This window comes from Urocitellus parryii, chromosome 1 (assembly GCF_045843805.1).
Source record: "Urocitellus parryii isolate mUroPar1 chromosome 1, mUroPar1.hap1, whole genome shotgun sequence".
NCBI lineage: Eukaryota > Metazoa > Chordata > Mammalia > Rodentia > Sciuridae > Urocitellus > Urocitellus parryii.
Genome location: NC_135531.1, coordinates 219,198,438 through 219,218,990, shown reverse-complemented (window position 1 = coordinate 219,218,990; position 20,553 = coordinate 219,198,438). Strand labels below are relative to the sequence as shown.

General features: G+C 33.3%; 1 protein-coding gene across 1 annotated transcript in view; it reads right to left on the bottom strand.

The window, feature by feature from the left end:
- The window catches only part of Csrnp3 (cysteine and serine rich nuclear protein 3), a 68,495-nt gene extending 50,061 nt beyond the window's left edge, over nucleotides 1-18,434 (bottom strand). Inside the window, exon 1 of the mRNA XM_026411142.2 lies at nucleotides 18,287-18,434. Within this exon, the coding sequence (XP_026266927.1) occupies nucleotides 18,287-18,434 (148 nt within the window). The remainder of the gene's footprint in view (nucleotides 1-18,286) is intronic.
- Nucleotides 18,435-20,553: the final 2,119 nt, after the last annotated feature.

Below are 20,553 nucleotides of genomic sequence, written 5' to 3'. Positions count from 1 at the left end.
TCATTTTCATGCTGTTATGGGAAACTGTTGTGTTTCCTTTTCCCTTTAGTAAGGCTAGGAGTTCCTTGAGGATTAGGCTCTGTTTTATTTATTTGTATCTTTCATTCTGAGTATATCAAATGGGAACATACTTGAGGACAATTGTACCTGCTGGGAGGAAAGTGAGATAAAAAGCCAGAGTTGGCATCAATAATATTCCAAAAAAAAAAAAAAAGAAAGGAAAGAGTTCAGCAGATACTTGGTAAGACACCTACTGTAAGAGCTGTCAAGAACAGCTGTGACCAGACAAGAAACAACACAATACCTAGGACTATAATGATCCAGGATTGTAGACCAAGAACAGCTGTTTATTTAGCTTGGATTCTGAATTCCAGTTTAAGATATATCATTACGTGACCGCATCCTTATATTCTTTTACAATAGAGAAAGAAAAAAATTTTAAAAGGTAAAAAAGGCCAGCTTACCCATATGGTGGTCCTTTCTCTCGGAAAATATAGTTTTGAAAAAAAGCAGACAAGAAAGAGACTAGCTGAATAATTGGCTATATATAAAGGATAAAAATATATTGTAATATATAAAGATAGAAATTTAATAAAAAAAAATTGAGCATGGAAAATAAAGCTTGAAGCCATTTAATCTATGGGCAACCTTGAATTTTTGGTTATAGAAAGAACTTGTAATATAATATCCTTAAGATAACCTTCTATGAAAATATGTGAGGATCCATTGAATGATGAGGCATATTGCAAATACTAAATGTAAGATATTAGCTACTGCATTCATGGTCTACCAGTACTATTACAATTCATGACTGGCTGATATCTTAGGATACAATGGAAAATCAGTCTCAATTTATCAAAAGAGAGCCTGCAATATTTCACAAATCCTGTAACAAAATTAAATGTTTTCTGCTTTATTAACATCCTAAATAATTCTTAAACCAAATGAACATTTATGTAATGTTAACTTTAACAAAGTAATCTATTCTGTAGGTGACGGAAACATCTACAAAATGCTAATATGTACCAAATGGCCTACCTTACCAGCCCTGTTAGACATATTCTTATTTTCTGAGTCAATTATGTTTTAGTACATAGGGCAATGGTTTTTCTATATTTCAAGACAAGTCCTTGCTTTTAAAGTCACATTTATTATCCTCATATTAGCTTTTAATTGGAAAAATACATGGAAAAAAGCCACTTTGAACTTAGAATTATTTTAAGCAAATGTGTTTTATTTAATCATAGCAGCATTTTCACAGATTTTTTTTAAAAAATGTAGTCTTTATTCACTTTGTAAAGTTTGATGTTCTTCCTTATTTTACACTTTAAATTTTTAGACAGTAGATGGTTAGATAGATAATTTTGTGAGATTTATATAGGCATAAGATCTGACTTTATCAAATTTAATAACAGGGAAAACTGTCAAAATGTATAGTGCTTATATGCTTTCTTCTATAACATTTATAGAAAACCTCCTAATAAGTATTTTAAAACTACAAAGCTGCCTTTATTTCTAGTATTCAAAAATGTTCCAATCAGGTGACAAATAAATTCCCTAGAAATAAGAGGGAAGTACATTTCCTTTGGGTGTGCACTTCAGATATACGCCCTTCATCTGAGCTTTGTCTTTGGATTACCAAGCATTATTCCAAGAGTCTCTTCCTCAAACAGAGTAGCAAGATTAGCCTAATTACTAAATAAATGGGTTCTCTAGTAAGTTTGAAAGAACTCTTTAAACTCTGTTCTTAAAATGTCCAAGTTTAGAATTTTAAAGATAAAGAGTCCTTCTGACTTAGGAGCTTGTATAAGCAATTCAGTAATATTTATCAAATTGAGTTAGTACGGAAATAATCACAAGTCAATTTTTTTTTTATACAAGGATATTGGCCAGTGGCTAAACTCTGGAATATCAGGCAAAATGATAAACTCTTAAGTCTTCTTCTTTTGACAATGATTTGTGTGGTGTGTGTGGGTGGTCATAATTGATTTTTAAACATAACATGTTAAGACTGGGGAGGTGGCCCAATGCTGGAGTACTGGCTTAGCGTATATGATACCCTGAATTTGATCCCCAGGAACAACAACAAAAAAAAAAAGGAAAGAAAAGAAAGAATATCACAAGTGGCCCCCAACAACCTACCAACAACCTAACTCACAAAGAAGCAACACCTGCTTCCTAACCTACACACTAGTGAAATACTTTCTGGTAACGAGAAGAGTCAATGTGAACCACAGTAGTAGTTTTCAGATTGTGGAGTTTGATTCAAAAAGCAGTTAGGTAGGAGGAAAATATACTTTGTGGTTTTTAAATTTCACAACTTAATAAGTGAAAATGTAGGATAGAGTAGAGGGGTTTGCCCTTAGAAATCCCTGATTATTCTGCCTTCTTCTAGAAACAAGTTTAGGTAAAATGATGAATTAGAAGATACTTGCCTATACTTCTCCTTTTTTTTTATATTTTACTCCTTTTTTCAAAATTTAGATACCCTCAGCTCTACTGGGGGTCTCTGTGTACCTTCTAACTTAAAAGACAAAGTCACCCACTATCTTGAGTAGGACTGAGATCTATATAATTTTAAAACTCTTAAAGAAAAATTGGGAGAGTGTACCTGAATGAAGAGAAATGTGCTCCTCATGTCACAGTGCTTTTGAACAGCATCCTAAATATGACCCCACATAAATAACAACACTCTTAAGGATAATGGAGAACAATCCTGGTATAATTCATTTTTTTCCAACTTCCAATAAATTATCAATTCTTTTATCAAAACCAACTCAAATTTTGGATGTCCTATAAATATCCTTTGTAATTCTCCAAGCATTTTCCATTCTTAGGAAGGTTATCATTTCTAATCTTCACTGTACTATTTCTAGGCTATTATCTTTCTACATATATAATTTGTTTTAAGGTGGTCCCTGGATAAGTGGAAGAGGTGAATAGACAGCAAAGATTTCCTAATCTAGCTATACAATTCTATGAAGTGTTATAATGTGTGAAAATGTTCGATTGTTTAGTTCTTGGTTCATAGTATCTTCCTGCTATTATTACTCCTCCATAGAAGGTGTGCCTAGCTTTGTGAACTTTGTAGAGCCTCATTAAATGTCAGTGCTGATTGGTGGTTAGTAAATATCAGCTAATATGATAACAAGGATCCCTGAGTGAGCAATTAGGCAGGAGAAGGAAATAAAAGGAATGGAAAGAGGTAAGGAAGAAATTATGCTATCACCGTTTGCAGATGACATAATTCAATACTTACAAGATCCAAAGCTTCACCAAAAGACTGCTAGCACTAATAACCAGATACAGATGGAGCTGGGAAAACTGGTTATCCATATGTAGAAGAATGAGACTAGGCCCTTTTCTCTCACCCGGAATAAAAATCTACTCTAAATGGCTCAAAGACCTAGACATTAGAACAGAAACTATATGACTCCTAGAATAAATCATAGGGTCAGCACTACAGCATATAGACATAGGCAATGACTTTATCAATAGGACCTCTAAAGCTCAAGAAAAATGTTAAGACTTAATAAATGAATAGCATCAAATAAAAATGTCTGTATACCAAAGGAAACCCTTAGGAATGTGAAGACATAACACAGAATAGAAGAAAATCTTTGGTAACTACTCTTCTGACAGAGGATTAATATGTAGTATATGTTTGTGTGTGTGTGTGTGGGAGGGTGTCTCCTCAAAAACCTTAACACTAAAAAAAACAAATAAACCAATTAATAAATGGGCAAATGAACTAAACAGATGCTTCTCAAAAGAATAAATGCAGATGGCAAAAAAAAAAAAAAAAAAATATATATATATATATATATATATATATATATATATATATATATAAATGTTCATCACCAGCAGTTAGGGACACTTTTATACTGTTGGTGGGATTGTAAATTAGTACAACCACTATGGAAATCATAAAGGAGGTTCCTCAAAAGACTAGGAATGGAATCACCATATGACCCAGCTATATCTCCTTGGAATTTATCCAAAGGAATTAAAGTCATCATACTATAGTGATACATGTAGGCCCATGTTTATAGCAGCACAATTCACAATAGCCAAACTATGGAACCAGCCTGAGTATCCCTCAGTAGTCAAATGACTAAAGAAAATGTGATATACACAAAGAAGTTTTATTAAGCTATAAAGAAAAATGAAATTATATCATTTGTAGGAAAATGGATGAAACTAGAGACCATCATGTTAAGTGAAATAAACCAAACTCAGAAAGTCAAAGGTTATATGTTTTCACTCATATGTGGAAAATAGAAATTTTAAAAAAAGGAAAAAAAGTAGGGTGGGCCTCATGAAAACTGAAGCGAGATCAGTAGAATAAAGAAAAGAGACCAGGGGAGGGAGGATGGAAAGGAAAGGGGAAACACTGGAGATTGATATTAGCCAAATTATAATTTTATATTGTGTGATGCATACAAATATGTGACAACAAATTTAGCCATTATGTGCAAATGTTATGCACCAAAAAAAAAAAAAAAGAACAAGAAAAAAGAAAAAGATCTCTTTTTCTAAACTGAATTTTTCATTTACTGTGATATAGTTGAACTTATCTATCCTTTAGTCAGTTTCTATATTAGAACAGACATTGTAACTCTCTCAAAATTAGGGCTTGCTCATGAAGCTGGTCCAGTTGTCAGTCTGGGATTGAACCTAACCTTGGCACTCAAATTCCAACTTGAACTTTAGATACTAATTAACTGAGCTAGTTGACCACAACTACTACTGAGGCTAAATCCCCAATACTGAAAATAAACCACTAAACAAAACTATATAATAGTAAAGTGTACTAAAATAATTATAAAATGAATGAGTTTTTATTATTCTCTCAAAAATTAATTATAAATTTAATTTAATGTTAATATGGCCATGTTTAATAACCAGCTCCCCAAATTCCTGATATGGGTAAAATAATATTTTTTACAATTGATACTTTCATCGAATGTCCTTAAACCTTTAGTGAAATCAATGTAGGTCCTATAGCATTTGTATTACTCAGCTTTGTATTACTTCAAAAAACCCCCCAAAAACCCTGATATAATTAACTTAATAAGACAAAAGTTTTATTTGATTCACAGTTTCAGATCAAGGTCTTACTGCCCCTGTTGCTTTGGACCTGTGGAGGCAGTTACCCTAGTGGGAGCCCATGGTAGAGGAGCCCATGGAAGAGGAGCTCATGATGGCTAGAGAGCAAAAAGAGAAGGATGTGGAGTCCCAGTTTACACTCCAATGATATTTCCCCTCACTCCTAACCCCACTCCCCCACGTGATGTAATTTCCTTCCCTCAAAAATTCCACAAGCTCCAAATAGCCCCACAGGATGACAAGTATGCCTTTAACACATGGTCCTTTGGGAGAACAGTAATCCAAACCATATCCACAGTACTTTTTCACACATGAATTTACACACACACACACACACACACACACACACACATACACACATTATATTATTCAGGAATTTTAGGGTAATTGATTTTACTACCCTACCCATAACACAGTTTTAAAAACAGGAGAACTAACTAGTTACCAAGAATAACCAAAAAAATAATAATAATGTTTTAAAGAAAATCTCCACATATGTAGTACTTTTGCAAGTGTCTTGGTGTGGTTTTACAAATATTTTATCTGGGAATTCTAAAGGAAATCTTTATAGAAAAAAATTAAAGGCAAAAAAAGAATGTGTTAAATCATAAACTTTTTTTTTTTTACCTTTTGGCAATATAAATAAAAGCTATGCAATTAAGACTTTCTTGAATTACATAATTCAACAATGATTTGATTTTATACTTAGAAAAATGTAATTGCACCCATCCAGAATTCTGCAAAAGTTAAAACAAAGGCTAGATTAAGAATTACATATCAACGAAGAAAAAGATGAACATGCTGAGGCAGGAAGGACCCTGGGAAAGATATTAAACCTCTTGAAACTATAGTTTCATCATCTATAATTTTAAGATTGAAAATAATACTCATTTTATAAGATTGCAGTGAGAATATTAATATAGGTAAGGTATAAAAGTAATCATCAGGTTTTAAAAAACTTACATTTTTTTTAACCATTTGGAGGGGGAAAAAAACCTACCTTTATTATGAGGTTGGAATGAATAGATTCAGTATTTTTACTGGAAACTTTAGGAGGTGCTAATTTGGCTGGGAGCAACGGTGCAGACCTGCAATCCTAGCTTCAAGAGAGGTTGAAACCGAAGGATCACAAGTTGGATGCCAGTCTGGGCAATTTATCAAGATTCTGCCTCAAATTAAAATGTTTTTAAAAGGGCTGCAGATGTAGCTGAGTGGTAGAATTCTTGCCTAGCAGGCACAAGGTCCTGGGTTCAAATCTCTAGTTACACACACACACACACACACACACACACACACACACACACACACATACTACACAAAGTAGAACAGTAGCAATTGGTTTTATAATTCCTAGTTATCACCCACTTTGTTGGCTGACTGTGTTGTGTACCTGAGCCAAGCACAGTTACCGTTCTGCAAGGCTTCCCCTCTTAGCTATCCTTTTTCTTTTCTTAATTCCATAATCTGAGTATGTAAATATTCATTTTCAATCCAATCAACTGCATTATCTTTTCTTTCCCTCTTTACCGCCCTCTCTCTAATTTATTGAGCTTCGTCTTACTATTTATTTCTTCTAGCAAATTTCCCTGAAAGTTATAGAAAAATTTCCAGAAATACCTGTGCCAACACTTATTTATCTGTCCTGGTGTTTACACAAACCTCATGCTTTATTGATGTTCTAATAGTGGCTAGAGTTCAGGGGAATGAGTATAAAAGACATCAAGCAAACACTTGCTGTGGCTATTTCCCATAAATTGCATCTTGGAGTGCACTCATAAAAGCTCTCACATGTTTCCATTAAGATGGTCTACAAGAGGACTCTGCGTAGGCTGACACTAATGAATCCATAGATATTTTTAAAGGCTGATGCGGTCAATCAAGAGAGAGACAGCTGCCAAAACACCCCTGTCTCGGCAGCTCTGGAGCACTTCCTGCCAGGAAACAGGATTGGCTGAGTGGGGCCAGGACACCAGTCTTACCCCTCAGTCATAATACTGTCAGCAGCTCTTCTTTCCTTTTTTTTTTTCCTGTGACTTTGAGTAAAATGAAAAATACAACTCAAAAAATAAAACAAACAACAAAATGACAGTTGGTTCAGCTTCAGAAAAATCCAAGAGGCCAAAGTTCAAATGTCAGCCATGATATCTGATTTGAATACTAAGGTTTATGATACCTCTGCAAAGAGTTTCATGTAGGAAAAGTTAGCACAAACTGAACAGTATATTCAGTTTGAAGCCAATTAATGTAATATTATAGAAACTGTCTCATTTTAAAATGGGATCCATGGGCTGTTTTGTTAAACAGCAGTAGACTGTGCTGTATTTCCTGAACTAGATGTAAAATGTTGTGTTTCCAGAAATTTGAAAAGTGATCTAGAATAAGAATGACTGATATGGCTGATTTCAATATCTGTGTAGGAAGCAATGTAATAAAGTACAGGATCCACAGTAAGGATCAAAACCTGGCCCAATTGCTTATTAGCTGTGTGATTCTGGGAAGCTACTTAAAATCTAGGCATCAGATGCCCTGTAGCTTGTGCTAATTAAGTAAGATGATGGATGTAAACTGTCACTGCAGTCACTCCCATTGAATGCTTGTGAAAGTTCAATAAATGCCAGTTATTACTGCTGCAATTATTCTGAATTCATAATTTTTTAAAACTAATGCCAGGAAGAATTGAAAGAGCAAACTGGTATTCCTCTTTTCATAGCTGCTGTGATTCATCCCCTCTTGTGCTTCTCACAGTTAAATGACCTGCCTGCATTTGAAGATGTTTTACTACTCATCTAAGATCTCTTCCAGACTTCTCTCCTACTGTACCCAATCCACGGCTACCGTTATTGACGTTTGTCTGAAGTTCTACTCTATGTTCAAGTTGTGTTTTAGAACAGCTTTAATAAAATTTGGGTCGATCCTTTTTGAAAACATCATCATCACCACCATCATCAATCACCTTGGCTATCACCTTTTGGGCAGTTACTAAAGATTCACTTCAATGTAAAGCATTTTGCCTATATTCACTCAATATCACTTATATTTAGATAAGGAAACCTAAAATCAAAGACATTAGAATACTTGCCTCCAAGTGGATAATCTTCTATGAGAAATTAGGTAACTTGACTTCAACACTACATTTTAAACTACTTAACTACTTAGTGAGATACTATATATCTGTGAATTTTAATAGCCATCCCACAGGGATCATCCCGGGGGAATCACATTAATGGTGAGAATTTCAGTCATATGGTAGAAGATATTTTAAGACAGATAAAAATCACTTAAAGTACACTGCCTAAATGCCTGCATATTCCGTTCACAAAGCAAGCCCAAGCACACCAATATTTAAACACAATTAGCTCATAAATGACACAAATGTAGATATTTAGCTTTAAAAACAATATTTCTTATCAGATAATTATATATATTTGAAACTACACAAAAGAACTTTTTAGTTCTTTATTCATCTCTGCTTTTCTTTGTAAAAATTCAAAAGTAAAGGGAAAAAAAGAGAGAAAAAAAAGGGGAGGAGGAATTCCATTCAAAAATAGAAGAAAGATCAGAAGAGTAGAAGAAGGGGATTGAGGTGGGGGGAGGATGAGATAAAGGGCAAATAGCTAAAATTTCTAATATACATATATAAATATTCGAGAATGAATCTCACCATTATGCATATCCACAAGACACTAATTAAAAAAAAAACTGTAAGTAAATAGCAGAAAGATCAGTAGAGTAAAGATTACAGCGGGAGGTGGGAATGGAGAATAAGGAAAATACTTGGGACGGGAATAAGAGCAAATTATATTACCTACATTCAAAATTATGTCAAAATGAATCCTAATGTTGTGAATAACTAATAGAAATCAATAGAAAATTTAAAAAAATAAAGGAAAAACTCAGAATATTCCTTTATAGTTATGAGATGCTTCAGAGTGGACATTTTTATTTCAGCTAAAGTTAGATTTAAAGATAGTTTTTAAAAAATCATTGAATACATGAATATTCAACTTATTTCTCTAATTTTCCATTGCCAGGGGAATGACATACACATACCACTCTTTATTCCAACTATCACCTCTCAATTTTTCTCAGTCCTATATTATTAAACTTTTTTACAGTTTTAATTGTATAAACTTTAAGTCTATTACCTGTTTAGACAGCCCCAAACGAAATTTATTACAATAATTCATGATTCTCACTTTTTGTGGAATTTGCAAAGTAAAAGCACAAAACAAAATTTTCAGTTGGGCTCTACGTGGGAACACTAATAGTACACAAGCATAAACATTGAAAACAGAAAGATGTCCTCGCATACACTATAAATAACTCCAACAAAAGAAACTATCAGAGGCATAGTATAAATTAAACAAATTTGCAGTGGAATCCCATTCTCACACATTGAACTGATTCACTAGGGGAAAAAAATTGTTGCAAACCTAAATCTCTTTCCTTCATCACAGCTCCCAAAGGACTAATGCTTTCCTGATGATCATCAGAGACAGTATTCTGTTTTAGCACCATAGGGTGGAGAACGAGAAGATGTGGGACTTATTGCACATACAGCGAGATAATGTACCATGTTTTTTATAAGCACAGATGCCATTTCCATGGGTGATTTTTCGAAATGTCTCTGCAGGGCTGATTGTCTAACACCTGGAATAGATAAGGCTCCTTACATTTTAGGACTTAGGCAACGAATGTGTGTGAAAGGATTTCAAGCAAATAACTGATGATGTTACATGTGACTGTTCACTGTGGACAAGATGAAGGCTATCAATGACCTTGTGAAACTTAGTTCTCATTAATGACCAAGTTTGCCTGCAAGTTCATAGTGTTGTGCCACAAGTCTGCCCTTCCCTAATAGGAATATGAGTACAAACCAGACAGGTTCTCAAAAGGAACCAGCATACTATAAAATATTGTGAACTGTGTTATATACTATGATGAATAAAAAAGGGGTACTACCGAGAAAGAGAACAATTGGGAGAGGTGGGGGTGATACATGGATTTTTACAAGATAAAGTTATATAAAACTTACATAGTAGGTCTTTAAAACTTACACAAAAGAACTCTAAATTTTATATTTTAAAATCATGAAAATATTTCAAACTTCAGGAAAGTAACACATACTTTAATACTCATATTTAATGAACATTAATATTTTGCCCTATTGATTTCAGATTGCTTCTTCATTCCTGTCGTGTATTAAAAAAATAAAATCAATAAAAAATAAATTAAAAAACATAAAGAAAGCAGAATTGAAGCATCACCACAAATTATTCTACTCTTCATCTTATATTGTTTTGTGTCATCCCGTGTTGACTTTGTTCTGCAAAATAAAGTGTTATTCCATGTGTGTATTAATAACGTTAAGTACTATCAACTGTAGAATTTTAAAACTTATGTATTTTACTTAACAGTGTATACATGTAAGCCTCGTTATTCAACTCAGTCTGTATCCAATATATCATTATATCAAACTACAGCCTAAGCAATCTTTTAGCAATGAAAAGTTAGTCTGATTTTTTTAACTCTTCATGAGAGTCTCACAGGAGGCTGATCTCCCTGACACTCCTGTTATTGTTAGCCATGTCCCCAAGTCAGTCAGCTGATCAACACAGGGTGGTGTTAAACTTTAAAATTCTGATTTTTTAAATCTGATGATGTATATGAAACAATGTCTTCTTTCCATTTTAATTTCTACAATTCCTACTAGAGTGGTTCATAATCACATTAACAATTTTTCCATGTATTATATGTTCATATTGTGTCTATTTTTATTGCATTACCTGTTCCTTAGTTACATAGTTCTTTTTATATTCAAACACTAATTCCTTGTCATTTAATGATTTTAAAATATCACCTAGTCTATAGGCCATCTTTTTACTTTCCTAATGCTATATTTTCTCATATATGAGGTTTTATTTTAATATGCCTAAATATATATGTACATATATAATATTTATGCTTCACTCTTTTTTGCATGTTACCTCAGTATAAATACATTTTCTTATACTTTTCTTCAAGTTTTACAGTTTAAATATTTTTACATTTAGATTTTTACTTCACTGGGTATTTATCTTCATGTATGGTATGAGGGATGGATATAATTTTATCTCTTTTTAATTAAAAGGCCATTTTATTGGGACAGTCTTTTCTTTCCCGAATCATTAAAATATCTTCTCTGTCACATACCAAGATGTCATTCAAATGTTGGTCTATTTTTAAGCTGTGTTTTTCCATGTGTAGACTAGAGCTAATTCCTGGGTCTTAACTACTTCAGAATTTTAAATATTGAAATGTTAGAATAAAACTAACCCTTCCTCACTTTCCTTATTTTTGTTCAATATTTTACTTGAATTTTTTTTTTCTATTTTAGCCCTTGGCTATTTTATAGGGATTTTAGAATAAATTGGACCTACATATATATTGTTAATGCATTGTGGAAAAATTATATAAAATGGTAGAAAATTGTAAATACCCAGTTTCAATATAGTTTTTCCAATCTCTTTTCATCTCTGTCTCTTTTTCCTGCATATATGAAAGAAGCTCTAAGATATTCATAATTTTCATACCTATCACTAAGAGAGAACAACTTCAGACCAGCATACTTTAGGTGGGGTCCCCAGGGATGGTTACACTCAAGAGCTGATCTTAAGTGGTATTATGAAATATAAAGAGTTAGTTGTGGGAAGGCTATTCCAGGCAGGAGCATGGTGCTTTTTTTTTATGTTTAAAGAATTGATCTGAAATCAGTGTGGCTGGAGCTTAGAGATGGAGAGAAAGCTGAAGAGCATAGGTTCAATCTTATGGTGTTGTTGGGGGTTTTGCAAGCCACAGTAAGCAGTCCAGTTGAAAGTGGTTAAGGATTGGCAGTGTTTTAAGGACTATTGCATACAGAAGAGGCTGAGGCTTGGACAAGCAAAGAGGCAGACAGCAACTAGAAAGCTTTGCAACAGGACAAAGGAGAGATGACAGTTGTGTGTACACCTCAAATGGAGATAAATGAGTGGATGTGATATATCCATAAAGAATATGACTGTGGGAGAAAGAGTGAATATATAAAAAGACAAAAAGAGTTTTTAGAATAAATCTCAGTAGACTGAAATAAAGAGTTAAATCTAATGTTACCATTTATTAAGGGAAGTTCCCCATCCTGAATTTAAAACAAATCAAACAAAAGCTAAATGAACTGTATTTATATGATGTTAGTGATCTGACTTAGTAATGCCTTTTTATCCCTAGCTGATTCAAAGGATGGTGAAGGTGAAATCAAGTTGGATTCCCTCAAGTGTGTTATATAGCTACTGCATAAATAGCTGCAAAGCATCCAATTAAACAGTGATGTTTCTGCCTGGGAAAGCTATATATAAGCAAATGAAACCAAGAAGGTTCATGTTAAGAATGCATAATTACAGTGGGACCTTATTTTAAGCACATTTCACCATTACTTGTATTTGGATATCATAACTGATAAACCAAGATTGTGATGTATCATAAAAACACCCATCAATATCATAAATTACAGAATTAACTTCTCAACTGACATTTATTTCCACTAATTTCCATGCCATTATGAAGTCTATAAATGCATTTTCTTTTTCTGCAACTTTATAAAGTTTAGTTGTACACCCCCCCAAAAAAAATATCAGTTCTTTCCAAGACTAAATGTTATTTATCAAGTATCTAACAGTAATTGAACCAGAACTAGTCTAAGTAATGGAAAGAATACAGTCAAGCTCTATAAATCCCCAGAAAAGATAAGGTGTCTGCACAAATAACTATGATGTAAAACAACACAGGATGTGTTGGAAAAGTGCTAAAGTGCTACTAGACTATGAGTTTTTACAGAAAAATGGAGCATGTCTTATTTACTGCTGTGCTTCCAGTTCCTAGTAGTAGTGCAGGGAATGGCAGGGGGCCAATATCTAACAAGTGTGCATGGATTCATCCAAATACACGAATAGATGTTATGTGTTCACTAGGTGCTAGGCACCCATTAATTGAGGGTTAGATTGCTACCAATGCCTTTACGAAAGTAAGTTCTTGAAATAATATCAGAATAGTAAGGAGATATGAAATGTTGCTGTATCTCAATTGTATGTATTATTGGGAATCTATCACTTTGATCTGTATGAAAGGTCCTACCCTAGCACAGAGCCTGTAACATAATATATACTATTTGTTGAAAATGTATCTAAATCTTCAAAGTATTTTAACCCTGTGTTAAAGAGAACATGCTAGACAGATGTCAGTCATACATCCAGTAAAGTTTCACATCAAAATTTGTTTTCCACTGATTCTTTATGTACACTCCTACTATGAAATGTGGAATCAAAGGTAAGAAACAGTAGTGAAGAAGCACTCTGACTCGGGTGCACTTATGCTGTGTATTCAGAGAGAAAAGGAAAGTCAGGGAGATAGGGAAGGAGAGGAGCATAGATTGTAACACTCAGCTCTTGGATAAATTACAAATACATCTCTGATTGCTAGTTTTTATATGAAATGGACATGATAATAACTCCTAATCACACAGCAACTTTTGAACATTAAAATATCTCAAGAATGTGAAACTGTTCTGTAAATTTAAAAATCTTAACCCTCTGTAAGATATCCACCGCATGCTTTCAAGTGCAATTAGAAAGTCTATCCTTTTACCTCTTGATTTTTTTTTTTATTTCCTATCTGAGATACATTTATTTGTAGAAATGCTATGTTGCAGGAAAAATATGTTCCTTTTGGGACCATGTTTCATCATACAGCTTCTTGTTACTCCTGTGAAGTGCCAAGAACCTTGAGAAAGCAGAAAACAAATCATCCTTCTCCAGTTTCTCCTTAACTCTACTTCTCACAGTGCTCAAGTACAGGCTGATTGGCTACAGAGCACAGGGATTTGGTGAAACAAAGCATTCCAAAGTCACACAGAATCTGCTGCTTCCACCGCAGGGGAAGAGCAAGATATGACCTTGGTTAATAACTGGTAAGTATGTAGTTGCCTAGCAGGATTAAAAAAATGAAGTAAAAAGCCATCATACTCTTACAGATTTACATTTTGAAGCTGTTATTATCATAATGTGGTGTGCTACAAATTGAATATTTTAACAGAAAGCTTAGAATAGCATGGAATTTTCTACTACAACAGCTGCTGACATGTTCCAAACCATTTTATCAATTTCTATATGTGTAACAACAACAAAATGTTACATTATACAATCTGTTAGCACTTGTAAAGCATTGAGTAATAAGATATTTTAGTTTGAAAGATGAACCCTATGAAGAGTGAGATTTAAATAAAGGTAACTGCATTTTTAAAAATCTCAATATGAAGCTAAATTGTTTCCTAATGATAAATAAATTTGATAGTCTTCAAAAGATTCTTTATTCTAAGATCAACATTCTTTATTTTTGACAGTGGAAAAGTAAAGAAATAGAATTCATTGATGGCGACATTTGTGAAAGGTGTTGACCATAGATTCAGATCAGAAAGACATTGAACATAAAGTCATATCTTAACCTAGATAATATAATAGATAAAATAGTCCCTAAAATGTATATGAATTTATGGAGTAGCAAATAATGTGAAATATATTTTTAGAAATAAGAAACCATTCTAACCACACCTCTTGCACTGGTTAAAACGCTCAGCACTTATATAGAGCAAATATTCTAGGTAGAATTTCTGCATTTTGATTCTTTTTCTCCTAATTTATCATTTCCTCCAAAATGTAATACAGAGAACAAAGAAGACTATTCAATGAAAAGGGCACTTCTAAGTAAAGCATTTATTTAATTATCTTTAAAAATCAATGACAGTATCTACCAGACTCCATTTAGTATAGTTAAATCAGCATTTTGGTAAACTAACCAAGGCCACTACCACTGATATTATGTGGTGTGCTGAAACATTTCAATAAATTATTGGGCATCATAAAAAGAAGCCTATTTTCTCCAATGGGAAAAATAATACCTTCTGCATATAAATGATTTAAAAAAAAAGTCTTTGTGAGCTGACTAGAGTATTGTATAATTCAACTCATCAAACCCTTGCTATTTAGCCTACACCAACACAATGTGAACTCCAGTTATTTTTTGCTGTTTAAATTTGAAACATGTATTGTGTGGGAATGCATAGACTATTAACAAGAATAAGAATTAGTAAATATAAAAATTTATCCATCATTCTAATCCTTCAACAAGTTGAACTGCTTCCAATTCTTACACACTAAATCTTTCTTTGCCTTTGTGCATTTTATACTCTTTGCTGAATAATACAGAAGAAACTTGGGTTCTTTTCTTACATAACATTATCTCATAAGCATTTTATATATTGCCATGTAGTCTTCATAAATATCATGAAAATATACTCACTGAGTCACCATATGTAACAGATCATTTCGACACTCTTCCACTTTCCCTTCCCAACCCACACCCTATCCCTAAACTTAACCTTAATCCTAACCTTAACCCTAACCCTACCAAAAAGCATCCAAAATTTTATTTATAGACTTCCCCCTTGTTTTTGATGTTTCTCCTTTCAGACAAAAATTTCTGAAGTGCAGACTTGTGAAGATAGATACATAGATAGATAGACAGATAGATAGATGGATAGATAGATAGATGGATAGATAGATTTTTTTCTTCTTTGGTACAGGGGATTGAACCCAGGGGTGTTTAACCACTGAGCCACATCCCAGCCCTTTTTTCATATTTTATTTAGAGACAGACAAGGTCTTGCTGAAGTCTCAGTATTATTTATTAATCTTCTTTTTTATTATTGTTGTTAAATGCCTTAAAGTTCATGCTAATCATATTTCCTGCTACTGGATTATCTTTAAGAAGGGGCATTTCAATTCTCATCTCAAATATTTACATACGTATTTAATATATTCTATTTAAAAAATCAACCTAGACCATATGAAATATATTTTCCCAATATGAATTTTTCTCTTCTTTCTTTGGGCTTTATTTTCTTGTAGCAGTTAGGTTTAAAATATTTTTACATTATTAAATATGTTAAGTGTTTTCCAATGTGATTTATTTGCCTATTACTTCAAAGCTCATATAATTATCCCACCAAATATCTCACAAATATGCGACTTCACTTATGATTTTTTAAAAAGTATTTATCTATTTAATCCATCTGGAATGTTTTTTGTCATGCGTCATAAGATGAAAGTCTAAATTACTTCTTTTTTGAGTTTGCCAATAGTATAATCATTTATTTTAAAATTTTATTTTGTTTCCCATTGCTCAATAATAATCATTTTCTTATATATATAAAATTCCTCTTTATAACATATTGGGAATTTCCATGGTTTCCTACAAGATACACACTGGAAGGAGAAAAAACCTTCAGTTTTATTATATTTTATTATAGTTAAAATTATATTAATATTATATATTAATATAATTTTTAACTATAATTTGATACCTGGAAGGGCTTGTCAACATTTATACCTTCCTTTAAAAAAATATCCTCTTATTAGCATTAGCTTATTTCTCCAAATAGATTTTTTTCATTCTATCACCTTCTAAGAAAATATGGTTAAGGATTTTATTGAGATTGGATGCTCATATTTATAAATTAATCTAGAAAGCATTAATAGCTTTATATATCTTTATAACCGGAAATATAATTTGCCTCTTTACTATTTTTTTATAATTCATAATAAAATATATTTTAAAGATAGGTCCAGTATCATGCAATTAAGGAGCAGAATGAGCAGGAAATGTAAAGACTATGGAGCAGGACATGTGCATTTATGCAGGCTCAAGTCCTGTGTGATCCTGGGCAGCCTAGACTCTCTGAGCCTTAGTTAGCAATGGAGCATAAAATGTATCCAATAAATGTTAGCTATGTCAAAATTTTTGTGCTTAGTACCTCACATTTTACAAAGTTCCTTTATGTATATCATCTCATGTGCTGTTCTTGATTTTTGCAAAACTTTGGAGAGGTATTATTATTGTCACTATTAGTATTAAAACCGCAGAAGTAAATATCTATGTTCTTTTTTTTTTGTTAAAAGCACAAGCTCATTTTATGCCATCATGAGATACATATTTGTAAATCACCTACATCACACAATAACTTTGTCCCCAAATAGTTTATGATTTTCCTGCTATAGTAGTTACAATTGTCCTTTCATCATATTTTCTAATTAGTTTAATTGCTTAAAAAATGCTATTGATTTTAGTATATTTATCTCATGCTCTAGAGTTATTGAGTTCTTTACTACCTCTTTAAAAATAAACACATTTGAATCATTTGGGCGTTTTTTTTTTTTTTTTTTTTGGAGTTGCCACATTTCCAAATTAAATTTGGTATTATAGACCCATAAATTCATAAAATAAACCAATAAGAAAATTAAGGAACCAAGATAAGCTATCTATCATTATACTGTGACAGGTTAAAACCTTCCGGCTTAGGAAACACATGCAAAAGGATTATTTAGCTATTACAAGTCAGTGTCCCTTAGCTTAAGAATTTTTCACATTAGTCCTTTCAACTTCACATTACCTTGTCTGCCAGGAAGGGCTTACCTTACAGTGTGGTAGAAAAAATGAATCAAAGAGAAAGCATATTTTTTTTTTTTCTTGATGGCTAATAAGGATGAGCAGGGAAGAGGCTGCAGGCTGCACACCAGGGAGTTCTGATCTTCCCCATCTCTTCTCAAAACACGACTGTCTAAGCTTTCTCCCCATAACTGAGGCCTTTCGCTCCTAAATGCAGTATCCCCCACCCCCAAACATGGTTTCAGTTTCTGGAGGAGACATGTTTCCAAATATGGATGTATTCCATATTTGCTCCTTACCCCAGGGTCCTAGATGCTTCCTCGAAAACATAGTAATAATAAAATATCCATTCTCATTGGATCAGTTGGAAAACACAACCAAATACTCTACTGCCAAAAATTATTGAAAGTCATAAAAGCTCATTCAAAAATATTTCAATTTGAATTTATTTTTCTATTTGATCTTTTCAAAAAAAATAATGGGGACTAAATTAGGCAAGATATATTTCATATATACTTCAAAATGCATTCTACTGTCATGTATAACAATTAAAGAACCAATTAAAAAAAAATAGCAACAAAGGTAAAAATACAAGTGTCCAGGATGACACATTCCTTCACCGTAGCACCATGCACTCAGCTTCAGGAACGGTCTGGGTACTCACGGGTGAAATGATTAGATGTGGACGGATTGACACTGTCCCCACTGTCAGCACTTTCGCTGCTGGATACTTCATCATCTGATTCTCGCACAGAGGAGCAGGGAGAGGAGCCGTCAACTTCTTCAAACTTCCTCTTTAAAATTCCACTCATAGCTGCAGCACTGTCACATGTACCTGTAACAGGAACGCAAGCAGCGAAGCATTGAAATATTTGACCGCTGAACGTGTAGCCAAGGTCTCCAGAGTCACTTTTATGTGGCTTTTTATACATGAGCAGAGCTATAGCTTTCCTTGAAAGGATCACTAAATAGGTTTTTTTTTTTCTATTTTCAAATTCACAAAAACATAAACAAAATGAAATGTAGCTATTTGACCATTTGGCGACTAAAACATTTCTATCTTTTTTAGGCATAGTTCATTTAATGTCATACCACTCTTCCCTTTTTTGTTGGCAAATTGAAAAAATCCACCTGAGTCCACAAAATTCTGTGAAGAAAATAAATGTTGATGTCCCCCAAAGTCCAAAGTAATTAGTGTATTATACAACATTCATCTGGAAGAAACACTAAAAACAGTATTGAAAACTTTATACTCATGATTTAAAATTCAAAAAACCTAATTAGCTGAGCATAATGAAGCATATGAAATCAGTTCTGAATTTTAGGTAGTTTCCATTTCAATACTGAAATAAGGTGAAACGTGTCCCTATGCCACCTGCTTCCTGAAGCTGTTGTTACTTTTCAGAAACCTCCTAAGTCTTTTTACCTGGGAGATAGCATGAACTGAGTGGGAAGAAATGGGAGCAACCAGTGGGCACAGTCCTTTTAAATCATTTTTCTTAGATAAATAGGTTTTCCCCTCTCCCTGGGCTGCCCCTTTTTCTACCTTCTCCATTTTTTCTTGACATGCACAGTCAGCTTAAGGGCATAAACTTTTTTTTTTTTTTTTTTGCAGCATAAGAACATTTTAGGGAATAAAGCTGTGTATAAATTAGCTTAGATGTATGTACATGCTTTTACATTGCTAAATTAGGTTAACTTAGCTAAAAGTATTACTAGGTCAATTCCATGCATTCTGTTTATCCACCTCATTTGTCAGCTGACTTTAACTATCATCTGGATTCTCCAAGCCATTCTCTTTTGCTGCTAGAGTACAGTTTTCAGTCCTATAGATAAAGAGGAAGCAAGGCCCTTAAACTATTTCCTTAAAACTATCCACTCAGTTCCATTATCTCAGTACTGCTCTCTGAAATCTAGAAACTCATCCCTTCTCTGAGCAAATCACAGAGCAAGCAGCCTCTTCACATTGTATGAGCTGAGCCAAATCTTCAAGGTCTGGTTTAGTAGTTTTCAAAATGTGCTCCCTTGATCAGGATCAGTAGCAGCAGTTATTCCCCAGAAGGGAGATGGAGATATGAAAATTGTCAGTCCCCACCCAGAAAAACTAAATTGGAGATTTCCAAGAAGTAGGGCTTAGCATTCTCTGTACCTTGTGAAGCACCAGATCAGGGGATTTTGATGCATACTTGGATGTGAGGACCATTTGTCTGAATTCTCGTCAGTGCTACAGTACTTCCCTTCCTGGATTTCACTTTCCATGATTGTGTCCACACACTAATGCTAGATAAATACATATAACCCCACCACTCCACTCAATTTCTAGTCAAAAATATCTTCTTTGGCCATCCCTAATGGGATTTCTAGTAAAATTAAGCATAGTATTATATGTATCGTAACTATTTATCTTAGTTTTGATTCATCTATATACAGTGTGTAACTCCTATATGTGTGATTAACTCTTTGAGTGGAGTAGTGGATACAAAGGGAGTTAAAGCAAGTTACCTGCCCTCAAGGAGCAAGTACCCACTCTGCTGGGTTCCATCAAATAGAGAATATTTCCAAATTTGTGTTCTACTCCTTTATTGCATTAGTCCACGTCTTCTTCCTAATTGTTACAGAAACAATAGAGATAGCAGATAGCAATAGGAATTGTCCACTCCGCTGGAAATCAAATCCAATATTCTGAGTTTGATTTTATGACTATTCAGATTGGCATATTATTTTCTTCATTTTAAAGAGTGTGAAATGCATAAAATGTTCATGCAAATCTGAGCAGGGTGAAGAGGAAAAAAAGATATTTTAAGTAAAGTCTTGAAATAGAAGTAGGACAGGATATAAATTTTAAAATGATTCACTTCAAACAAGATGCAAAGTAATTCACGAGGGAGAGACTCCAAGACACAAAGTAATACAAGATGGAAACCTATGTTT